The sequence below is a fragment of the Camellia sinensis genome, chromosome 11 (genome assembly GCF_055761805.1).
Source record: "Camellia sinensis isolate YWXY chromosome 11, ASM5576180v1, whole genome shotgun sequence".
Taxonomy (NCBI): Eukaryota; Viridiplantae; Streptophyta; class Magnoliopsida; order Ericales; family Theaceae; genus Camellia; species Camellia sinensis.
This window is the reverse complement of record NC_138971.1, coordinates 66,418,449-66,444,808: the sequence shown is the minus strand read 5'-3', so window position 1 is coordinate 66,444,808 and position 26,360 is coordinate 66,418,449. Positions and strand designations below refer to the sequence as shown.

The window sequence follows — 26,360 nt, the reverse complement described above, 5'->3', positions numbered from 1 at the left end:
AATAACCAAGACAAACTTGACACAATCATCACAGTTAGTAAGCTGAAAATCTTTACCAGACAATACATATGTTTGTTTGGCCCTTTGAGAAGGAAGATTGTACTAATAGTCCATGCAACCTACCTACAGAGTGTTTGGTTGGGAATATGAATGAGGAGATTAACTATCGCTTTAGACCAATAATCTCTCCATTGGTAGGACTACCAATTCTATGGTGGCGTTTGGGATTAGAAATTGAGTAAGGAGATTAATAAATTTTTAATAACTTTTAAGTAAAATTTGTATTTTTTAAAACAAAAAATAATAATTTTAATATTAAAAAATACTAAAAATTAAGAATATTATTTTATATATTAATACCATCTATAGTATTATTAATCCGATAGCATACAAATAAACACTTTGAATCCGTTTGGGAAGGGCTTTTCCGGGCTTTTTTGGCTATTTTAGCCACAAAAGACAAAATAGGCTATTTTAGCCACAAAAAACAAAACATCACATCCAACCCATAATCATTACACTCTTCTCTCACAAAAAAGTAAAAAAAGCCAAAAATCCAAAAAGTCCTTCCCAAACCAAGCTTTTTAGCCTAGGCAAAAATAGCCAAAAAAGTCAAAAAGTCAAAAAGCCAACCCACTTCCCAAACGGAGGCTTTGTATCTTATATCTCTAATCTAATACCATCACACTAACAATTTCCTTACTCAATCTTACGGTATTCCTAATCCCTTCCACCCTATGGAGCCAAACAAAGGTGGCCATAATTTGTTTGTTATTGCTCAACCTATTACAAAAGCAACGAATGTTGCCACTATTTTACAGTACATATTCCATTCTCCAACTGAATTGCACAGCCATATTTAACAACCTAAGAAACATCTAATTACTTCATTTGAAGTAGAAAATGATTAAGAGAATTAAAATACCGGTTTGAACCACTAAACTACTAGAAGCCGATCTGCAATGACCTATATTTCTTCTTAACCTGTATCCAGCGCAAGAAAGGTCACAGATCACAGCCATCTTGGCCTCAATGAATGCTCTTCGGATAAATTGTTTATATAGAATGGGTTTTGAGTATCTACATACGCTAGGCAAGAAGCTTGTTACAAGTACCGATGCCTACGGCTGCAGCAAGATGCCAAGCGGCATGAAGGAATGGAGTTTCAGGGAAGACATCATCGGCGATGAAAAGCACGCCTCCTAAAAGGGATGACATCTTGTGCATGTTGTGCACCATTCTCAGATCTGGATCTTGCAATGCTCTTTTTGCAAAGGCTACCTGTTGGGAAAATTAAATTAGAAATAATTTTAGCATGAGATCGCCACAACAAATTTTGTTAACCAAGTTAATCATCATGACTAAAAAGTAGATAAAGAGAAAATTCCTGTCAGAGATATGAGACGTCTGGATAAATTAAGGCAGCACATTCAAATAGCGTGTTGCCAATTGTCATGCTTTCATTAGCGAAAAATATATAATGAGCTGAGTTGACAAAGACAATCAGTGGTGAATTTTCATGCTTTATTGGTGAATAACTCTGCTGTAATTTGATTCAAGGAAATTAAATTCTGTTCTTTGCAGTTTCAAATTAATTTCTATACACAATATTGTTTACACACAAATACAGAGAGTATTATAGGTTGTAACAGAAGTCCCCTATATGAACAAATCGGTCTGATATATGTGCCCATCTGATTCTTCTATCTGTGCACCTTCAAACTAAGCTTTGGTGAAGGGTTGCCTTTTTTTTCCAACATTTGAAATGGTTCTAAATAATGGTATCACCTGATATTGGCCAATATATTGATGAATAACAGTATTGAAAGTTCAAAATCCGAATAGGTAATGGCTGATATTTAAAACCCTATTTTTAGAATACACGTCCTAAACACCTACTACACACGCAAAAACATGCACACATCCATATACATGCATCGAGACTCGCACAAATGTTTGTTTGGGGTCTTGATGTTGTTGGATGCCTAGACTGATGAATATGGTCAAAAGAAATGCAACTTGTAAAAACTATTGAAGCCATATAAAGGAAGAAATTTAAGCTCCTTGTAGTGCCTCATGGATAAGGATGTGCAAAAAACGGCCCAATCTGCCTAAACTGCTCTGAACCACCCCAAACTGCTTTGAACTGCCAGGTTGAAAGGTTGGCAGTGCGGGTAGCATTGTTTTTCTTGGTGGGGGTTGGTTGGTAGGGGTTCAAAAATTTTTAACCCGCATGTAAACCGAACTGACCTACCTCAGTTTATAAAAACGTTTATTATCCTTGTGCACTACACCCTACCATGCATAATAATTTTCCCAAAAGTAACCAATAAGGCATAACCCTAATGAGATCTATATTCAAAGCTCCATTTCCTCTCACTCTCTCTCTATGTCTCCTTTCTAAATCACTCTCATTGGTTCTCGCCTGCTGGTGAGTCCTCCGGAAATGATTTCCAGACATCCATTGTCTCTCAGCTCAGGTAATATTTGATATCGGTATCTCACCTGGCCCCCATCACCAGAATCCCTCTATCACTTCACCGGTTGCCTCCCCATCCTTCGCTGTTGCCTTTTTAGCCTTAAACCATACTAAACTGCACCGTGCACAACCCTACTCATGGATACTCTAAAAAGCTACTTATATGCAATAAGGATTAACCCACCCCCCCACCCAAAAAAAAAAAAAAAAACAGAGAGGAGGCAACTGTAGTTACTGCAAACGAAGATTAGGAAGTTGCAAATTCAAGCAACCAAAGAATGGGTACACATCAATTGAATGAAGCACAAGTCAATTAATGTCTTAAAGTAGTTCAATGAAAATGATAATAAAAACTAAAAAGCTGCCAGGAAAAACAAAATATGATAAGGCACAATAACGCACAATTAAAAGAACAATTTTATGACCTTAATAACAACACACAAAATTTAATGCCCCAAGTTATTTATACAATGAAGAAAATCAGCTTCTCAAGTCTTAAAACTGGCAGGTTAAGTTTTTAAACAATTAAATGATTTCAATATTATTACAGCAATTAGTGCCTCCAGTTGTTTACCACATAGAAAATCACAATTTCTCAAATCTCAGTGCTCTCAATTAGGTTGTACTATGTCCCAAAACAATATGAAAGTTGTTATGGTCACCACAGAATCAAATAATCGCAGTGCCACTGATCTCATAGTAAAATATATAAGAACGACTCCTGAAAAGCTTAAGCAATAAACAGATAACAACTGTTGAGAAATGTAGTTATTCACAAATTCAGTTTTAGAGAACAATCCATGAGCCCACCAAAAAGACTGAATAGTTGTACAAGATCTAGTATTTTAGACAGCCAAACGCATAGATAAAGTTCTCAATTAGCAACGTCTATAATAATAGTAAATGCTTGAAAATGAAATTTCCACCCAGCAATGAGAAGATGCTCAAACCCCGTCATATTTGCCAATTTAGTATTGTTATTCCATGAGTTCACAGAATGTAGGGTTATATATGTTTGGGGTAATCTTCCCAGCAGTCTGAATTGGCTGGAGTTGCGGGACTAACATTTGATAATGGCCTTCATTATAACAGAATTTGAGAATAAAGAACTATAGGATCTTCAACAAGGAATCCTGGGAGGGAAATATCATCACTTCGGAGACACAATAGTAAAACCTCAACAAAGAAATCTTAACCAAAAAAAAAAAAGAAACACTTTTATCTCTTTGGGGAAACAGCAATGAAATAATACATCACAGGAAGAAAAAAAAACATCCTTACACTTAACAAATTTCATTCATAAAAAAATGCAATATATACCTCCATCATCCCAGTGTGAACAGCTGAAACCATGAGAGGCTGAATTGGGAGGAACAAAGCAGATGCTGCCATCAGAAACTTTGAATTTTCATTCCTCAGTGCTCTTGACAGACACTGCGAGAACAATTTCAGTTATGAATTGTGTGGGTCAGCAAGCTAATAAAACACTTAAGCCAAAATGGAACTAGATTGCAGTCATTCAGTATTCGGGAATCTATAGCCATGCTGCTATCAAGAGAATTGTCCCATAAAATTGATTTCTGAGTTGTCAAGATAATGCAGCGGTAACAACATTTATTATTATTATTATTTTTTTTAAATAAAAATAAAATTCCCTCTTACCCATTATTAATTAATAATTATGATATGGGTAGTTAAGATGATAAACTGTGTCTGTATGAAATGAGGTTTATGCGTTCATAGTTATAGTCTACGAACCATACACACGACAATTTTAAAAAAAATAAAAAAATTTGAATGACACGACACTTGGGACATGTGCAAAATATTATATATATATATATATATATATTTCATTCAAAGATTAAAATAAAAAATTTACAGCACAACAAGACCTTCTAAAGTTTTAAAAAATATTGATTAATAGGTATAAATCTACATTATTTTTCTTTTATGATTGGATTCTAAGTGTCTAATGATGAGCTAAATCCAAAAATTATTTTGTTCAAATCGATGTCCTTTCTCCATGTCTACAAACATATAAAGATATAATTTCCACGTTCTTTATTTGATTTAAGAATTATTATTGAATCAATTATGAGAAATAACATATCCATTAAAAAATTTCTGGTAAAAAATATCTTTGTAGTTTCATTATTCGTTATGTTACATGAACTCTTCAAAATAAATCGAATACCCGTGTCGGACATTTGACACTCGGACAAGGGTAATCGGATGTGTCGGATACTTTTCAACGAATACTTCTTATATAATTATATATAACACTATATTATGGGGGTTTTTGGGAAGAGGGTTGGACTAAAATAAAAGACAAGATATGCTAAAATAGCTAATAAGATAAAATGTCACATTTAACTCATAATCATTTCACTTTTCTCGCACAACTAAATCAACTACAAAAAAAAGCTAACCAACTTCCGAAACACAATTTTTTTAGCTAGGCTAAAATAACCAAAAAATCAAATAGCCAACTAAAATAGCCAACTTTCCAAACAAGGCGCATATATACATATTGTTGTATAATTACTGTAAATGTTTTTTGACACTAAAAGTTACATATAGAACCATTTTATCTCACATACTTAATTAAAAATGTAAAAATATGATTTTTTTTTTTTTTTTTTTTTGCTGAGTCTATGTACCCTTATGGTTTCATGAGTCCTACCTCTTGATACTTACCCGCACCCGACACTCATACCCGAGTCTATGTAACATACATTTGTTATAAATGTTTGAATCGATTGTATCTTACCACTGTTGCTGTAGCTATCATAGTATAGTCGACCCATCTCAGATACTTCCTCACTTTTCCTCTTGAAGCATGGTACACACTCGAGGCAACTCCAACTCCAATTAATGAATTAGCATAGAGCTTACAGTTCAGATTCTTCCTGCATCACAAACAAGGAAAACAATCATGTACAACAAAATACAAGATAATTTTGGCAGCTATCATTCAAACTAACTAAAAATATCCTACCTTGGGGCATGAATTCCAAGAGCAATAAAAGGAAGTGAAGTGATCACATTAGCAATCGTTTCTGCAATGTTCTTATCACCTAATGTAAAGAATTACAAAACTTGTGAGCAAATAGTTTGATATTAATAAAATAAATTAGGAAGCATGCATAGCATATTCAAACAATTATACCATTCATACAACATCGGATGGGCCTCAGACATGGAGGCCTTTGCTCCCATACTCTCCTGATGAAACAAGTAAATAAAATGTTATTACGAGTGGCATATAGCTAAATAGTCGACACATAACTAGCAGCAAAGCCCCAAAAATTGTGACATCAAAAACATTTGAGTAGATTAACTGACCAGCTTAAGTAATTATATCCTGATATATATATAAACATAACTTACAGACGAGAAATTCTACTTTACTCACTGCACTATTAGACGCTGATTAGCTCCGAAAGTGAAATTTCGACAAGTTGGCTGATGGGTGTCCCCATCTTGGTTTCTCTCTTCCAATGCAAATGGTGAATGAGGCACCAAATGCACTCCATGCACACCCTTTAGGGCTCTACTTGGATTCAATGTACTTTGGGGACACATAAGCTATGTGGCAATCAGTTGGTTGGACTGATTGCCAGCAAGAGCTTGCAGACCTCAATTGGAGACAGCACGCAAAATTGCTCTTTTAACACTGTAACGATAAAAAATTATCCTGAAAGTTAGTAATTTAATATTTTACTAGGGAATATTGATTTCTTAAGTTCATGTAAAGAAAATTGAAAGAGAATAATATGCACAAATGAGATATAGGGTTTGTTTTGTTGCGGCTTGATAATCAGATAGCAAAAATTACAAGTACCTCTTAACCAACTTCTAGATAATTAACTTCTGTTTTTTTTAGCCTAATTAAACTATTTTTGCCTCACAAGAACCTGCACCAAACACCCTGACACATATTTTCTAAATAATAAAAGTCATAAGGAGCTCCAATAAGTTGGACCAAACACCATATACAGTATACTGCAAATGCTCAAGAAAAGTCCAAACAACATGGACAGAAAGAAAATGTTCGCTAAACCACAACCTAACAGACAAACAATTCAAACAAATACAGATGATGTTTGGGAAACAATTGAAGTGTATTATCGTATTGTTATGATAAAAAAATTCCCTTAATTAGATCATCGGACCAGAAACAAAACTGGCAATATAAACAGTACAAAGCCTGGAGATGCGATTAATGGGATCAAACTGCATGTACTTTTTATGTAAGTTTTAACAAAGCCAATCAATCATAGACATGAGGAAATAGGGAGCATGATGACATCTCAAACTTACAGATTATGCATTCTGAAGTTCGTGCTAATGTAATTATCCAAAAAAATTTAATTAAAAAACCCAATTCCAACATACCCAGAATGAATTCAGAAAACTCCACATGTTCCTGGCATTAAATTTACAACTTTTAACCAAACCCCATTTCAAATTTGATTTATTCCGACAATTTTGGGTCATCTAAGCTGGACCATCTTTTCTAAGACATTTCGTCAAACATATTGTAAGCATTGACCAACTTTGACGAGTAAACACCCAAAGCAGAAGCAATTGAACATCAAAAATTCCCTTTTTCAATCAGCAAAAGAATCAACAAAGCGAATCCAAAGTGGGTTTTGAGTTATAAACAGAAACACGGCATTGCAATAAACAAAAAAAAAAAAGAAAATTAACAAAATGAAATTATCCAAAATTGGTTATAAAGGATCTTTCTGGAGAGAGAGAACCTGGAGAATCGAATGTGGCGGATGAAATAGAAGTGGTAATATTGACTTGTTGGAATTGGAGTATGCGAGGGAGTCCAAACAAAGGGAAAAGCTGTGTGTGTGTGTGTGTGTGTGTGTGTGTGTCAAAATAGAAGTGAAGAAGAGAGGAAGAAGAGCATAAGATGGTGAGGAGATGCGAATTTACGACACGAATCTTCCCGAGATGGTGTGCGCATATTCGGGTGTCACATTTGCCTTCCGCTGTTAAAAGACTTTTCCAACTAATCAAAAGATTAACCTATAGGTGTTTTAGTTGTTTTGCCTATGATTTATAACTCCATTTTTTTATTTAGTGCTTAAGTTGGGCACCTTATAAAAAGTTACTTACAAAATTAAAAAATTATTATTATTCATAAAAAAAAATTAAAAAATTAATTTTTCAAGCCAAGTATAACTCAGTGATGTAAGCAATCACTGCTCTGTGCTATGTGGCCAAACAAATCTGATCAGATTGGGTGCAATTGAACACACTGCTGTTCGGCCCGTGGGGGTCCATCACGGATCCCGTTTTGATAATCTGAACCGTTGAATGTGTAGAATTCGTCGAGTACTATATTCTTTTAAAAAATCACGTTGATCGGATATTGATAACTATATGATCAAATCAATTTTGTATAAAAAATGAATGGTGTTATAATTAACGATTGAAAAAAAATAAATCTGATCAAATAGCTATCGATATCCGATCAATGTGATTTTTTTAAATATATAGTACTCCACGAGCTCTACACATTGAACGGTTCAGATTATCAAAATGGGAATCGTGATGGCTCCTACGGGCCGAACAAAACCGTTCAATGCAATGCCCAAACATTGGCCAATAATTTCTTACCATCAATTCAATTGCACAGATTGTGCGGCTGCCAATCCACATTTCTAATCTTCTTCTACACACTTCTTTATACAATTTTTTAATACACATTTTTTCATAAAAAATCAAAAAGTTAACCCAAACATCCATATTTTTTTCCTCAACTTTTTAGTCCAAAAAGACAAAAAGTACACTTATTTAAGACACCCCAAACAACCCCTTAAATAAGTATATTTTTAAATTTTTTTATGAAAAAAAAAGAAAAGAATAGAGAGGTGATGTGATTTTAAAAGAAAAAGATAAAAAAAGTGTTCTAATGTAGTTCTTTCCGAACAACCCTTTATTATGAAAATATTTGCAAAAATAAATAAAAAAATAAAAAATAGAAAGGTAATGTAATTAAAATAAGTCAATAAACCAATAAGTAGCTTATTTATGTGCTCCCAAAAAGACCTAAATCCGTTTAATAACCATAATTGATATTATTTAAAAATTTAAGTGGCTCTTAAAATGTAAACTAAAATTTATAAAAATTTTAAAATTTATTTAATTCTATCTGAATTTATAAATACTAAACATGACTGTTGTTATACACTATTATAAATTTACCATCATTGCTATCACAACTGCCATCACTATTGTTACCACTATTATCACCATCACCACTACAATCACTATCACGATCACCATTCCTACCGCCACCACCATTATGCCACCACGGCCACCGCCACCACTATCACAACCACAACCACAACATTCATCAGCATTATCATTGTTGTCAAAAACATTATAATCATTTTACTGCCACTACTAATGCTACCATCAACGTTTACTGCAACCACCGACACCACCGCCATCACCATCACTACCACTACCACTACCATCATAATATAAAAATTAAAATATATAATTTAAAAATAATATATTTTAAATTTGATCTTATATAAATCAAACAAATTATTTTTAATTTAACACATAAATTTTTATCAAATAGTTTTTCAACTTAAAAAAATCAGCATTCAATTTTCAATACTTGATTTTTAATTTTCTGTTTTTAGCTTTATCAAATACCACCTTAGGTGATACATTTATGAAATTTTATAAATTTTAAGGTTTAGATTTTTTTCTAGCTGGCCATTTAACTTGATAGAGCGTTTGGATTTTGTGGGTTTATTTTGAAGCTAATCTCGTTAATTTAAATCGTTCACTTTTTAAAACTCATTAAATATAATATTTATGGAAAAAAATCAAAATAATCATACATCAGTTGTTATATTTTGAAATCACATTTGTTTAAAAAAAAAAATACATGACAATTGTAATTTTAAAAATAATCATTCATTTTTTGTAATACAAATGTGATTCAAATATATAACTACCGATATTCAATCATGTTAATTTCTTGCATGAATATTTTACCTAACAAATCTTAAAAAATGAACAGTTCGTATTACTGAGGTTGGCCCCAAAATGGGTTCACTAAATCCAAACACTCTCTCAAGTTGAAATGACCAAAAAACTAAATCCTAAATTTTTATACATTAAATAGTAGGGATTAGAGTTTCTCTCCTCTAAATTAGTGGACTGCATAGTTTATTTATTTAGGATTTGACTTCTCTCAAGTTATCATCTTAACTTGCGAGAATGTTTAGACTTAATAGGTCTATTTTGAGACTGATTTCAGTGACCCAATAATTTATTTTTTAGATCTCTAAAATAGAATATACATGCAAAAAAAAAAAAAAAAAAACAATGCTGGGACATCAAAAGCTATATTTTTTAAGCATGTTTGTTTTTAAAAAATAGATGATAAATATAATTTGAAAAATAGTCATCCATTTTTTGTAACACAAATTTAATTTAAACATATAGTCACTAATGTTTAATTATCTTAATTTTTTTCATGAGTATTCTGCTCAACGAGTCTTAAAAAATGAACGGTTTAGATCACTGAAATTTATTCCAAAATAGGCTTACCAAGTCTAAACACTCTCTCAAGATGAGATGATGATGGGTCGTTAAGCATACCAAAAATAAGTACTAAACTATACTAAATTCTATTGGAGATAATTTAGACAATTAATCAATTTAAGCAAAATATTAAATTAAACAACAAAATAAAACCTTATAGACTTTCTGTAGATTGTTAACGAACAAGATTGTGATTAAGGCTAGTGTTTAAACACTGTGTCTTTAAGATAGAATTTCATCTCCTCTGATGGTGCTCCAGAATAATGGACGTCCTATCTCCAAAATACAAAAATCAACACAAGAAAAGATAGTACTTTTTTTTATTGTATAGCAAACTAGAGTTATGCTTTGCACTCAAAAGAACTAGACTCATGGATGAACACTGAGTGTATGAAAGAAAGAAATGAATTTTCCAAATTTTTGAATGAAGAAAATTGGAATGGAGGTAGCTTTTGTATAGGCTTGTTGGCACCTATTTAGTTTGAACATAAAAGGCACGCAGAAGAATAAAGGTCATGACCGGGGGAGGCAAAAATTGGTAACTATTCGCCAGTACTGCACTTGTTAGAGAAGACACCAAATTCAAATTTGAATTTTGAAATTTGAAATTTTTTTGTGCAAAATGTTGAATATGAAATTTGAATTTTACCACAAAAAATTTAAATTGATATTCGAACATTTTTTTTTTTCACAAAAAAAATAAGCAATGGGTTGACCCAACCCAACCTTGGACCATGCATCCGTGCCCGGTCCAGTTCAGTGCGGGGTAGGGCAGCGAGACGTACGCGTGTTTTTTTTGGTCCAACCCAACATGGTCCATAACTCCCCTCCTTACAAAACTTGCGATGCCCTTAGCGCCTAAACCCAAAAGTCCAACTAAAGACTTATATACACTTCAACCTTCTTCTACGTTTCCAATGTGAGACAAGAAAATTGCACCTTATTCAAACATGTAACATGTTCCATGAGACACACTATGACATCAATTTTCATTCACATGAAAAATTGATTTCCTCCAAATAAATACATATTATTGTTCTCCACATGGCAACAATTACATTCCCACTTGGACCCATCCAAATGGATGTGTGGATCCCACTTAATAATTCGCACAAAGTTTCTGAAAAATAATAATCGAAACTTATTACTATGTGAGTACAAATCTTTAAATATCCTGCATAAGATAGATAGCTTTTAGCCTTGAATCTTCCCTTGTAAAAGACTATCGGATTTACTGGTTGATCAGTGAACATGATGTCTTGAACTGTTTTGTTGTTGGTGTAAGCAGAAACAATAGCCTGTTACACAGTCTTATCTCCATACACAACTTGGTTCTATCGGTTGTGTCCATTTTGGCCCTGGACAATTCATGGATTCATGAGTGCTCTAGAGAATTTAGCCTTTTCAATTCTTATAAAACCGGCCTTGTTGACACTTTGTAGACACCCCATTTTTGACCGCCCGTAAGACATGAGTGCTTTATCCTGTGCACTTGATGATGAAAGTTACATTGTGTGTGATTCAAATGATCAACAAAGGACTCCAAGGTCAGGCTTTGAAACAGTCCCAACACCTTTCTATTTACCTTGTTTATCCTTCAGAGGTCCATTTTTTAACATTGTGCCACCCTACACTAAGTTGGAAACAAAGAAACAGAGGAGTACCTTGGGGCTCGGCCGTGCCTCATTGGGAGTCGACCGTGGCCGTTTGGGACCGGCCATACCTTGGTAACGATAAACACTGTTCTAGGTAGGAGCCCGCTAGCTGTCTATTTTTGAAGATATTTTTGACCTTATTTGATCAAATTCTATAAATACGAGGTTATATCTCTATTTTTAGGGTTGAATAATTTCCAAAGAGCCTATATACTCAATAGAGAGCACCTTCTTCTTGTGCAAGCCATTTGTGAGCAAACTTTCCATCTTTGAGTCCTAGTTATACACCATACACACCCTTAAACCTGAACCTTGGGGTCTTGGTTGAACCTTGAGAATCATAATTCAACCTTGAGAGTGTGTTAGGATTGAGTTTGCTCAATAATCAAAGCTTACTCCATTTAAGAGGTATAAGCTTGTAACTTTTGTTTCTTGCTTTCATTTCACTTCATCTTTATCTATTTATTATGTTCTTGAGCTGTTTTAAATCCATGTCAAGTGTTGAAACTTGGGTTTGAATAAGCTACCAAAGGTGGTGAGGATTAACACCCTTACTTGTACCTACTTTCATAGCTCAACCCTTTGTGTTTTTACACTTCTTTTCTTTGACCTTAAAACAGATTTTCAGAGTTTAAAAAAAGGCTAAAAACATGGTTTGAGGTCCCAAAAGTGAGGGGGGGAGGGGAGGGGGGTGGGGTTAGCCACCTCCTTGTTCTAGTTTACTAGTTTAGTATCCTTTGGCTATTATCTACCTTTTTGTGCTCTTTAGCATAAGTTTTGGCCACTTTTTTTTTTTTTTTTTTTTTTAAACATAGTAGCGGCTGTTTTAGGGTTGTCCTAGTTTATTTAATTGGTGTATGCTTTGAACATATAGCTTGTTATGTTGGAAGTTTGCATATCTAGTTTGTTGTGTTGTGTTACCGATGCTTTGATAGCTTTTCTTTGTTTAGATTTTCGTGTCAAGAGTCCCATTCTAATAATCAATTTCACATAATCACTTCTTTTCTTCTTTTCTTTTGTTTGCGAGTTAAAAGATTAACGGTTGTTCAAGGCATAGGAAAAAGACCTATGCTCAATGGCTTAATCTCTACGAAGATTCATTGTCAAGGCGTAGGCTCTCTTTTATGCCAAGAATCGCTTCTCATTTGACGTTCCTTCTCGTTTAGTGGACTTAACTCTACCTCCCTCTTTGAGCTCACTTCATGATAGGAAGGAGGAGTGGTTGTTGTTCATTGCATTTATTGATTTTTGTCCGATTGTCTCCAAAATCATCGAGCGATTAAGTTGCTTATTGATGGTTTTCGAACTAACTTTGTTCTTCTCTTGAACCTCTCCATGACAGAGAAGAGTAGAAGGGACAAACAGAGCTCAGAAAATTATGTCTGCACTATTTTCACTTCAAAGCACAAAAACAAGGTTTTGCATGAAATTAGGGCACGACTGGTTGTTCTTGTTCCCGACCGGGCCTCATTAGGGGTCGGCCAGGCCCCAATATTTGGTAAACAATGTGTTTTTGCAGAAACAGAGAGCAGTGGCTGAAGGTGAAACATGACATATTCCCAAGGAGACAGACAGAAGGGCTTCTGAAACCTGTCTTCTTTGATGTGCATACATTGCTTTAATTCATTATTGTAATTATCATTGTTATAAATTATCATTGTTGTAATTAATTAATTATCATTGTAATTAGTGTTGTTGTAGTAATGGTTCATTAAGTAGTTAGTTTATTACTCATTATTAGCCTTTGTTGTAATAACTTAGCTAGTTAGTTAATCATAACTTAGCTAGTTAGGTATTTATTCATTCATTTGGTTTTGTAATAGTTAGTTTAATTCGAACATTCAGACATTCATTCGGACCCTCTTGTATGAGGGAAGAATATGTAATAAGTTGTGTATGTCTTCCAACCCCCATTTCTTTCTCCCGTATATTTCTCCGCTTATGATGGTAGCATAGAGCATCATGTTTCCTTAGCATTTTTTTTATGACTTGCATCCACTCGTGTTGCACACATAAGAGTTCGACTCATCATTTTAACCAATGTCAAGATCAAAATCTTTGCTTGAATACATGCTTTATGCCATGTCTTGGATTGAATCAAATGCCATGCTAGTAGCCGACCTTGTATTTGCATGATTGTATGTTTTGCATTAGTCATGTTGCATTATTTAGGAGCATGCATGTTTTCTAATTAGTTTGCTTTGTTTAGGTGAGCACCTATTGCTTTAGCATGTTGCATTGTGTGTGATTGTTGCTATGTTAAGCATTTCTTCCATGAGGCTAAGTGCTTAAGTGACATATTTGTTTGAATGCCTGTGGATGAAGGCTAATTGTTCAAATTGGGTTAATTTCATAAATGTATGTATGGGATCACTTTTTCAAGTGGTGCATATTCAAACACAATTTTCAAATATGAAACCAAAGTGTTCCAATTTTTGCAAATTAGTCTATACTTGTGCGCATCACATAGTAAAAAAAGCCTAACAATTGGAACAAGAGCATATAAATGTAAATAAGAATCACATCATAATTAGTAGAGGCCAATCTTTGATCGGGCGAGCAGGGGTGCTTAATTCATGACCTTCCCCTTTTATACCTAAGTTCCAGAGCCGAGACAACTTTGGCGATGACGGACACATGGCCTTTGGCACGAGTCATGGGTTTCCTAAATTTTTCAAAAATATTTAGGTGGCGACTCTGTAATTTGGCAAAGCAATCCATTTTTGGCATTTTGATTCAATCGATTTTCCAAAAGAATTGCCGGATTTGGACTCATTTGTGTTTTATCTATTTCATATTGCACTTGTGAAATCAGATTCAGAACCATGAGAGTCCGAACTGTAGGGCTGGTCGTATCCGAAAGGAGCACGAAAAGCAAGCTACACACTCATATAGGTGATTCATATTAAGAGTATCTTACTATACCCCACTTAAATTTCGAAGCTATGAGTCTCATTAAAAAATAAAGCTTAACCTATTTGTCACTACTAGTAATCAATATCTCATCACAGAAATGGGTAGAAGATTTACTCCTTAGTGAATCTAATGAATCATTATTAATTCAATTGTCCATTTGAACCTAAATCTTTGGATCTCCAGTCAACTAAGTTGAGTTGCCATTAAGATAACTCTTAAGTGATAGGCTTTAATCCCATTTCCCTTAATGATCGCAAAACTTGCTCTCTGGTTAAACCCTTTGTCAACGGATTCACTATATTTTCTTTTGACCTTATAAACTCAATGAAGATTATTCCATTAGAGAGCAATTGCCTAACGGTGTTATGTCTATGACAGATGTGACGAGAATTACCGTTATACATATGATTCTGTGCCCTAGCCATTGTGGTTTGACTATCACAATGAATGCTAATCGCTGGCACAAGTTTCGGCCACATTAAAATATCTTCTAAGAAATTATGAAGCCATTCTACTTCTTCTAGCTATGCAAGTTTGTTTAGAAGATTTCCAAGAGATTGCTCCACCTTCTAAGGTAAAAACATATCCACTTGTAGATTTAGAATCTTTAATGTCAGATAACCAATTAGCATTGCAATATTCCTCTAGGACTACTGGATATCTAGTATGTATAACCCATAGTCATGAGTGTATCTTAGGTATCTAAGAGCCCTAGTTATTGTTGTCCAATGGCCTTTTCCTAGGTCTAGTGTATCTACTCAATTTACTTATTGCATGCACTATTTCAGGATGTGTGCAACTCATGAGATACATTTGACTTCCAATTATTCGGGAGTATTTGAATTGTGATATGCTTTCACCTTTATTTTTCATTAAATGAAGGCTAGCATCCACAGGTGTCTTTACATGACAACCATCATGCTTATTGAATTTCTCAAGAAACATAATGAGTTTGAGACAAAACATATCTTTAAAATGTTCTAGTAATTTTCGTTCCTAAAATCACATCTACTACTTACATATCTTTCATGTCAAACTTAGTGTTCAACATTTTCTTGGTTGAATCGGTCATCCCACTATTGCTACCAATAATTAGCATATCATCTACATATAGGCAAACAATGACATAACTTTTCTTAGTGTTTTTTTACATAAACACATTTGTCACACTAATTGATTCTAAATCGATTTAACATCATGACGTTGTCAAATTTTTCATACCATTGTTTTGGTGCTTATTTCAAACCATACAATGATTTTACTAATTTGCACACTTTCTTCTCTTTGCCCAGAATGACAAAACCTTCTAGTTGTTCCATGTAGATTTCTTCATTCAGATCATCATTCAAGAATGCAATCTTACATCCATTTGATATATCTTAAGATTATTTAAAGCAGCAATTTCAAATAACATTCTAATGGATGTAATTCTTATTATATTCATGTGTCAAAGTAATCCACTCCTTCAGTTTGCCTATAACCCTTGACCACGGGTCTTGCTTTGTACTTATCAATTGATCCATCCAGTTTCATTTTCCTTTTGAATATCCATTTATATCCAAGAGGTTTACACCTAGTGGAAGATCCACTAATTCCCAAGTATGATTTTGTAAGATTGATTCAATTTCACTGTTAAGGAATTCTTTCCATAAAGGAGTTTTATGAGTTGACATTGCTTCTTTGAAAATTGGAGGCTCATTCTCAAGTAAAAATGTTAAGAAGTCAAGACCAAAAGTTTTTCAACTCTGGCCATTTTACTTCGTTTAGGTTGTTCTTCGAACTCTTCTCCTTAGTTTTCTTCAACCAATTATTGACTATTGTCAAATGCAATGTCGTGAGTCCGTTTAGGAATACTAATCTCTTGAGTGGATTTGCAAGGAAAAATATTTTCAAAAAATGAAGCATTCATTGACTCAATGATTGTATTAACATGGACCTTTGGACCTTCAAGTTGTCACTTTGAAGTACTAAAAATCGATAGGCACTATTATTGCTTGCATACCCAATGAATACACAATCAATCATTTTAAATCCTATATTGACCATTTTAGGGTCTAGTAATGCTACCTTAGCCAAACACCCCCACACTTTTAAATATTTATAGGAAGGTTGTTGTCCTTTCCATAATTTAGAAGGTGTTTAAATGGTTTTCTTGTGAGGTATTTTATTCAAAATATAATTGGCAGAAAGAATAGCTTCTCTCCACAAGTTCTGAGGTAGTCCCGAACTTATTGACATAACATTCGTCATTTCTTTTAAAGTTCAGTTTTTCCTCTTAGCAACTCTATTTTGTTGAGGTGTATAAGGCGCAGTAGTTTGATGCACAATTTCGAGTTGTGAACATAAGTCACCAAAAAGTGTTTTGTATTCACCACCTTTATCACTTCTTACCTCCTTAATTTTTCTGCCTAGTTGTAACTCAACCTCATTCTTATATTGAATGAACTTTTTCAAGGCTTCATCCTTGCTTCGTAGCAAGTACACATAACAATACATAGAGCTATTGTCAATAAAAGTAATGAAATACTTTTTACCATCCTGTGTTCGAACAAATTTCAAATCACAAATGTCACTATGGACTAAGTCAAGTGGCTCATGTTTTCTCTCAATTGATTGAAATGGTTCTTTAGATAATTTTGCCTCAACACACACTTCACATTTATGATTTGAATCAATTTGAAATTTAAGCAAATAATCAAGGTAAATTAGTCTTCGCAAAGTATCATAATTTACATAACCTAATTTACCATGCCACACACAAGAAGACTCAAGCAAATAAACAGAAGATGTGTTAATTTCATTAAACTGTGGAACAATAGTCATTACACAAAGTTTAAAGAGCCCATCACTCATGTACCATTTTCCTACATACATTCAATTTTTTGTGAGTACAAACTTATTAGACTCAAACACTAATTTAAACCCATTTTTACTCAGCAACGATCTGGAAACCAAGTTCTTTCAAATATTTGGTATATGCAACACATCTTTAAGAGTTAGTTCTTTGCCTGACATCATCTTTAGCACTACATTCCCTTGACCCTCAACTTTGGAAATCGAAGAATTCCCCACGTAGAGTTGTTCTCCATCTTTTGCTGCATGATACGATGAGAACATTTTTTTCTCTGAACAAATATGGCGAGTAGTGCCTATGTCCACCCACCATGCTTTGGGGTTGTCCACCAAATTGACTTCAAACATGACGCCAAATACATTCAGGTGCGAAACCATTGCACAAAGACTCTCTTTTTCAGTTAAGTTGGCTTGAGCGGGTTCCTTCTTGAAGTTCCCTTGAGTCTTCCTCTTGTGACAATCCTTGGCATGATGTCCCTATTTGTCGTACACAAAGCGTTTTCCATTAAAATTCTAACTGTCTCCACTTTTAGCACATTTCTTAGAGCTCTCTCCAGCATGCTCCTTTTCTTATTGTTGAACTTCAGCTTTTGTTCCACAATGTTTGCTTTGGATTCCATGAGACAATGTCCATTTTTCTTTTCAGAACCACGATTATCCTCTTCAATCCGCAAGCGAACAATCAAATCCTCTAGTGACATCTCTTTCGTTTGTGTTTTAAATAGTTTTTGAAATCCCTCCAAGTCAGCGGTAATTTTTCAATAATAGCTGCTACTTGAAAAGATTCGCATAGAGACATTCCTTCTACATGAATTTCAAGTAGGATAAGTTGAAATTCTTGGACTTGATTGATTGCCGTTTTGGAATCCGCCATCTTAAAATCAAGGAAGCGACTGATAACAAATTTCTTTGTTCCGATATCTTTCGTTTTATACTTGAGATCAAGAAAATCCCATAACTCTTTTGTGGTCTTGATTGGATTATACATTGTATAATGTATTATCCAATCCATTGAGGATATAGTTCCTGCAGAGGAAGTCTTCATGTTTCCATGCATCCACCACCGCAACAACTTATGCATCAATTTCATTCTAACTCAGTGATGGAGCATATTCTAGCAAAAAACTTGCCAAATTCAAGGTGGTCACATAAAACAACATTTTCTATTGCCAACACTTAAAGTTTGTTCCATTGAATTTTTTAGATTTTTTTTCCCATGATTGATGGGAGCATGACCATGTCCAACAACCGTCGGAATGGAAGCAATCGGTGTAGACACAATGAGTGTATGGGTAGTACTTCCCGGTGTAACATTACTTTCTGTAGCCATTTCTGATTAACAAAAAAATTTATGTTAAACAGAGGATTTCACACTATATATGTAAAATATAAGAATAAAATTTACATATATATATATATACAATAAACACAACAATACCAAATAATAAAACAATGTAAAACAAGTGTCCAAATAAACTAGTGTACTAGAAAATATTAGGACAATAATAATAGAGTCTATTGTAATGAAAAATTCCTGTTATCAATTTTTTTTTTTATTTATATAAAAAAAAATTGTACATTATAGACAACAAACAAGAGTTTTGCTGTAAACAAAAAACCAGAAAGAAAAAAACCAGTGAACCCATAAATAAATATTGCAAGATCATAAAGCTAAAATCAGAAAAATAATTTTAACTGAAAATTATTCAATCTATATTACTGTATACACCAAATAATGTAATACATAAAATAAAAAGGAAGAGAAAATTCTGTTTTAAAATTGTTGGAGATAATTTAGACAATTAATTAATTTAAGCAAAATAAATAAATTAAACAACAAAATAAAACCTTATAGACTTTTTGCAGATTATTAACGAACAAGATTGTAATTGATGCCTGTGTTTGAACACTGTGTCTTTAAGACAAAATTTCATCCTCTCCAATGGTGCTTGAAAACAATGGACATCATGTCTCTAGGATACAATAATCACCACAAGCAAAGATTGCACCCTCTTCGATTGTATAGAGAACCTGAGTTATGCTTTGCACTCAAAAGAACTAGACTCACGAATGAACACTGAATGTATGAAAGAAAGAAAGGAATTTCCTGAATTTCAGAATGAAGAAAATTGGAATGGGGGCAGCCTTTGTATAGGCTTGTTGGTACCTGTTCGGTTTGAACATAAAAGGCATGAAGAAGGAGGAAGGTCATGACCGGAGGGAGGCAAAAACCTAGTGACTGTTGATTGGCTCTATACCTATTGGAGGAGACATCAAGTTCGAATTTGAATTTCGAATTTCTTTGGCGCAAACTGTTGAATCTAAAATTCGAATTTTATCACAACAAATTTAAATTGAAACTCAAACTTTTTTTGCCCAAAAATATAAGCAATGGGCCGACCCAATCCAATCTCACAACACCATGCACTCGTGCCCGGCCCAATTTGGGGCTAGGTGGCGCAGTGTGCATCTGTTGTTTTGGGTCTAACCAAACATTGTCTATAACTCCTCTCCTTACAAAACTTGTGGTGCCCTTAGGGCCCAAACCCAAAAGTCCAACTAGAGACTCATATACACTTCAACCTTCTTTTATGTTTCTAATGTGGGACAGGAAAATTCCACCTTATTCAAACATGTAACATGTTCCATGAGGCATACTATTCGGCATCAATTTTCCATTCACAAGAAAATTGATTTCCGCCAAATAAATACATATTCTTGTTCTCCACACGACAACGATTACGTTTCTGCTTGGACCATCCAAGCAGATGTGTGGATGCCACTTAATAATTTGCGCGAAGTTTCCAAAAAATAATAATCGAAACATATTTTCCAACAAATTCCGTAGAATAATGACAAGTTTAGGTATCGATCCATGGGGACTAATGTGAAATTTAACTATTTTAAATGTGATATTCCTAAGTTAATTTGATGACAAATGGTTGATAGATATAATATTGAAACGAGAATTAAAACATTCATACAATTATATGCAACTTGTCTTTTGTAACGCTCCAAAATAAATAGCCATGCAAATCCAACATAACACCCTTAAAACAGTAGAAAGCTCCTCATTATATACAATTATATGACATTCATACATCAGAGTCCCTTAAAGGCATGTTTGATTGGAAGGATTAAAGCATGAGATTGAGATTATTAATCTGTGGGCTCAATTATCCTATATTTATTTTGACATTTTGGTTTAGGATTATTAATCCAATGGATAATTAATCCAACAAATTTGTAAGATTATTAGTAATGGGGTAGGGGTGGGATAGTGAATACCACACTAATTTGATAGGATTATTAATACCTCACTATTAGTCTTGTGAATCAAACATGGCCTAAGTTCTTACAAGATTATATTACATACTTCATTACATTCAATGGTTCTACAACATCAATGTTCAGCTTAATCATACCTACAGGTGGCAAAGACCACTTAATGAATTTAAAAGTTGGCTTAAGATTAACAATTGACATAACGAAAGCCTGGTGGATTTCATTAGAGTACTCCAAAATGAATCTAGTATTTTCAAAACAATCAAACCTAGTTTTCAAAAAATTTTGAATTATGGTTCTTCAAAATTTTTTAAAGGGAAACAATGAAAACAGTACCAAGTCAAAATTTTGAATTACGATTCTTCCAAATTTTTATAGAAAATTGAAAAGTGTGTTAGTTGTGATTTACTAGATTAACCAAACAACCACTCCTTGTATTGGCTACTACGATGGAGCCCTTGATTAGAGACTTGGGCGAGATTTCAGTTGGATAAATTGTCTTTTCCTTTGCTATAAGACTCGTTTTGTGGAAGCCTTACGCTGTGTTTGATTGGAGGATTTGAAGAGAGATTTGGAAAGGGAAAATGAAAAGTTTGGTGAAATGTGAATAAAATATACCTATATTTCACCTAGTTTCACACACCTTTTTTCTTTCCTTTTCCAAATCCCTCCCGAAATCCCTCCCGAAATCCCTCAACCAAACACAACATTAGTGACTCGTTTGCTTGATGGGTTCAGTTGTTGGTAGACTAGCCGCATAACCTAAACTTATGATATGTATGCATTTTAAAAATAAAAATTTGTTTAAATTATTGAAAAAATTCACTAAAATAAAATAAAAATATTTTTAAAAGTTGAAATCCACACAGATTTTTGCCTATAAAGGGACCTACCATTTGCCTTAAAGCCACCCAATGAAAAGTTTACTTTTTGACTTTCTATCTACTTCCTCTTTAGAGAGATTTAGCTACAGCTAATCCACGATAAAGGTTTCTTAGTTGAAGGACATAAGAAAAAAATTTCTAGTTCAAGTTCTTTAAATTTTGGAAGTCATTTTCCATCCAAAATACCTGTAGCATTAACAGTTAGTTTGTTATGTCATCTTTTGAATGATTTAACAATTTTAAAATTTAATAATTTTTTATTTATATGTTCGTTCTTTATAAAATTTATATTTTTAAAATTTTCTTATTGAGATCTATCAAACAAGAACAATGATAAATAGGAAATTAAAAAAAAAAATACTATCCTAAGTTAGAGAAAACTTTCAATTAGAGAAACAGTCAAATTTCACTGTTCTCAAAGCAATGAAATTTTCAATTGATGGATAAAAATTATACAATTGAAGGCCAATGGAAAAAATTAGGCACTTATTTTTAAATTTAGGAATGAAGATGTCAAATTGAGTACTCTAAAATAATAAAATTAGAAATCTGTCTATTGTTAAACGGTGTTCACGAACTTCTATGTTTACTATTTCTTGACAATAAATCTCAAATTGAGGGTTAAGATAACCAAATTTTAATTCTTCATTGAGGGTTGGAAAGGAAGAGCCAAAACAAACACTACCGTCAACACCACCAATCACCACATCCAAAACATAAGATTTCTCAACCATCTAACCAACCAATATCATCAATTAATATCAATTAAAAAATAAAAATGTAATGATTAAACAAGGAAAATGTTTTGTGATTTATAAAACACATACATTTATATAAACTTTTCAACTACTTCAATCACCAATCATTAACAAATGAAAAAAAATTTCCAAATTTCCTAAGGATAAATTGCCTGGGAATTGAGTAGAATGGTGCAACGTCCCAAATTTTATTACTCGAATCCATTATCATAATCCTTTAGTTAAGTCCATTTCCAAGATATGAAGTAAGAATAAAATAAGTGAAAAACCAAAGTTCTCTCTCTCTCTCTCTTAAGTATACAATGATGACAAGTCCAATACAATTAAATTACAACTGTGCCCTTAGGCTTACATTGCAAACAACACCAATTAAATAGTAGGGATTAACCCTCTTTACATAACATGGCATTCTGCTTACAAATAACAGGCCACTTGGCCAACAATTTAAAAGACACTTCGGTCTAGCACAACTCTCCATACTTGAAAAATGATTAACAATGTGAGATGAACATGAATGTCCAGTAGGAATCCCAATGATTCTAAATAATAACAATACATGGATATATATTGAGAGGAGGATTTGTGTCCAACAAATGGATCGAGCGAAATCAAATTTGAGTCACTATCTTGGACCGCACAACCGAGTTGGAAGGATGCCCAAATATCAGGCCATGCCAGCTAGTAGGCTTGGGCCAAGGGTCGAGCTAGGTTAAATGATGGCCTTGCCCTCAACTGGGCTAAGTTTTTTTAGCCATGGTTCAGAGTCGGGCGAGATTTGCCTTGACGAATGAATGGAGCATTAACCAGGCTAAAAGCTTTGGCCAAGCTCCGGAGTTGGGTAGTAGCTAGCTAGGCATCTCAAATCTGGACCGGTTGGGGATAGCACGATCCCGAAGGTTTGTCGGCATCAAACCACTCTATGGATAACTCGGTAGGTATATGCTACGTGGCCCAATTGGAATGCTAGGAATAAAACCCGCCAGTTGTACGCGTCAATACTGTTTGGATGTTTAGATAATGCTATTTGGCAGTATTGAGGTGTACACATGCGAGGCAAGGAGACAATAGTACATCCACGTGTCTAAGAAAGGACGGGCAAGGTAGTGCGCGCACAAACTATATAAACCCTGAAACGCCTCCATGCAAAAGGTCTGCAATCTCTTACATTGAGCTATCCGTACTCCTTTATTTTATCGCTAAGGGTGCTAACTTGGCTGTCGGAGGGGTTTTCTGGCAACAAACCCACTGTATAGCTCATTGTTGTTGTGTTTTTAGGTTACAGAACGCCATTCAGAGTAACAAAGAGCTTGGTTGCAAGGAGTACAAAAGTAAATAATATTAAATCCCCGTATAATTAGCGTCATCTGTGGAAAACTTAACATTCAAAACCTTGTCCTCCAAGCTTTTCTGATCAACTTCAATAGCGAACAACAATGACATTCTGCTGTCCATCGTTAATGGCATCACACCAGAGTTTGTCTGGCAATGTGATGGCTTGCACACCTTTCTGATGATAGCTGAGTTAGAGACCTTCGTACGAGAGTTACATAGAGACGCTCGAGACAAACGCACAAGGAGTTCTGACCACTTACTGAGCCCAGAGGGGTGCCACCGACAGTGAGAGTTGCACACTCAGCACCTAGAAAGCAAGCTGAGGGACCAGGATGCCATCATTTGAAGAATTACGATGGAAATGGAGGCTATGAAACAACAGGGAAGAACGTCACTGGAGTGGGAAACCATAATGAGCGCACCTAATCCCGTTGCTCAGACAGTCAGAGTTGGCGGGAGATACCCTCACTTTCCATCACTAGGAGTTACAGAGGCAGCGATTCCATATCGCCGGCGAAGAGGTCCTACACTCAGGACAATAGCTACCACCCTCGCATCCGGGGCCGACGTCAAGATACTTATACTCTGCTTGTTTAGAGGACCTGAGGGACGTCTTGAAGGAATGAACGCTCCAGATGGAGGCCTTGAGGGCACTGGCGCTACAGAGGTTGGCTCCCAAAGTTCATGTAAGCAAAAGGTTGCCATGCCACTGCCACGTCTGGTGGTGAATGCTTCGGCAGACAAAGACTTGGCGAGCTAAGCGTTACCCATTTTTTCTTTGAGATTCAGAATACACCATTTCCTGCCGGCTTCCACCAGCCAAAATTTACGCTTTATGATGGAAAGACGGACTCGTATATACACGTTAGCCATTATCGACAGATCGCGGCTAGGTATAGACGAAATGATGCCTTGATATGCCTTATTTTCTTGTCAAGTTTGGGTGAACTGGGCCTAAAATGGTTTGAAAGGTTGTCGGAGGAAAATGTCGAGAGATGCCAACAGTTAGCTGAGGCATTTGTCACCAGATTCAAAACGAACACTAAGATGCCAAAAGAGGTCGATCATCTATTGGGCGTAAAAATGGAACCAAGCAATTCATTGAAAGCATACAATACCAAATATTGGGAAACGTACAATGAGATACTTGATTGCCCCACAAATTTGGAAATTACGTAGTATAAGCGCGATCTTCTAATCGGCCATAGGCTAAGGGACTCGCTCATAATGAGCCAGCCCACGACAATGGAGATATTGATGCAAAGGATCAACAAACACAACCTAGTTGAGGACGACGCAGACGCAGCCGCAGCTATTGAGAAGGCAAGTCAAGTAGCGGTGGACAAAAGAGTTGCAGGAAAGGTCCACGGGGTCGGACAAGAAGTTAGCCGCCCTAACAACAGCGGTGCCAATCGCAATAATCGAGATAAGAGTCGCGAAAACAACTAGGACAACAGAAAGTTGAAGGCACAAACTGGTGGCTTTGGACAAAAAGGAGAAGAATTTAAGAGATGATGATGATCTAGCTCATTAATATACATTTGTAGAATCTACTCAGGAGTGCAAGGATGCAATGCGGACCAATTACCTACAACATTTCAAGACATGAAGAATGTTTGAAATTTTGAGTACGAAATTTATTTAAGGGGGGTAGGTTGTGAGGCCTCTAACCTTTGTAAAACCTATTAAGTCTTTGACTTTTGAATTATTTCAATAAGACCCTCAAATCCTTATTTGTCTTCAATTTTAGTTATAGAGTCAAACATGTGCGCCAACCGAAAACTCGAAAACCTTGATTGAACCTGAAGCTCAGGGATCATTTCCAAAACCCTAATAATAATTAAATTAATTTCCTAAGTATATTTCCATACAAGAAACCCCTAGGTTTCCAATTCTTAGTATGACTCACCGTTTAATTCGAAATAAAGAAACTTTAACCGAATTGAATTTTCAAGTCATAGTTAAATTAAACACTACACTTAATTAAATGTTCAACTTCATAAATTAAGATTTTGGCCCTCATATTTTTCTTGAATAACATTTTGACCCCAAACTAGTACCATCATATACATATATGTACCTTTAATCATATTCATTTCTTTTTGTACACAAATATCTTCCAATTAAATACCATTTGTGCACAAAAAATCAAAACAAATCTCCCAAAATTCCTTGCACATGGGTCGGCCACCCTCTTGTATATATATATATATGTACTTTTGAGACAAATTTGCTTGACTTAGGGAAGAAAATTTGACCTAGGGTACAATATTGATATATATATATATATATATTGTACTTGTAACCAATCCAACTTTGATTAAACCTAAACCTAACTAGATCATGTTTAAAGGTGTAATCAAGGCTCTAATCATCATACATTCCATTCCATCGCAACTAAATCCAAGCTTATTCAATTGAATTGGAACTAAGGATATTTTGGACCTTTCACCATTCTTTTTTTTCCATAAATACACCAATCCTCTCTACACTTTTGAGCACAAAAGACACTCACACACTTATTTTGGCCGAGAAAGAGAGGAGAGGAAGAGAAAGAGAGTGAGGGAGAGAGCTTTGGTGGTAGAGGAGAGAAAAGAGAAGAACCCTT

General features: G+C 34.6%; 1 protein-coding gene across 1 annotated transcript; it reads right to left on the bottom strand.

Annotated features, from left to right (window-relative positions):
- Window positions 1–754: 754 nt before the first annotated feature.
- On the bottom strand, window positions 755–7,551 carry LOC114256326 (uncharacterized). Its single transcript, XM_028195943.2, has 7 exons — window positions 7,249–7,551; window positions 5,898–6,158; window positions 5,652–5,707; window positions 5,481–5,559; window positions 5,253–5,391; window positions 3,800–3,913; window positions 755–1,281 (listed from the first exon to the last, which is right to left on the bottom strand). Exons 2-7 carry the CDS (start codon window positions 6,065–6,067, stop codon window positions 1,090–1,092), a joined length of 750 nt encoding a protein of 249 aa, XP_028051744.2. The 5' UTR covers window positions 6,068–6,158; window positions 7,249–7,551; the 3' UTR covers window positions 755–1,089.
- Window positions 7,552–26,360: the final 18,809 nt, after the last annotated feature.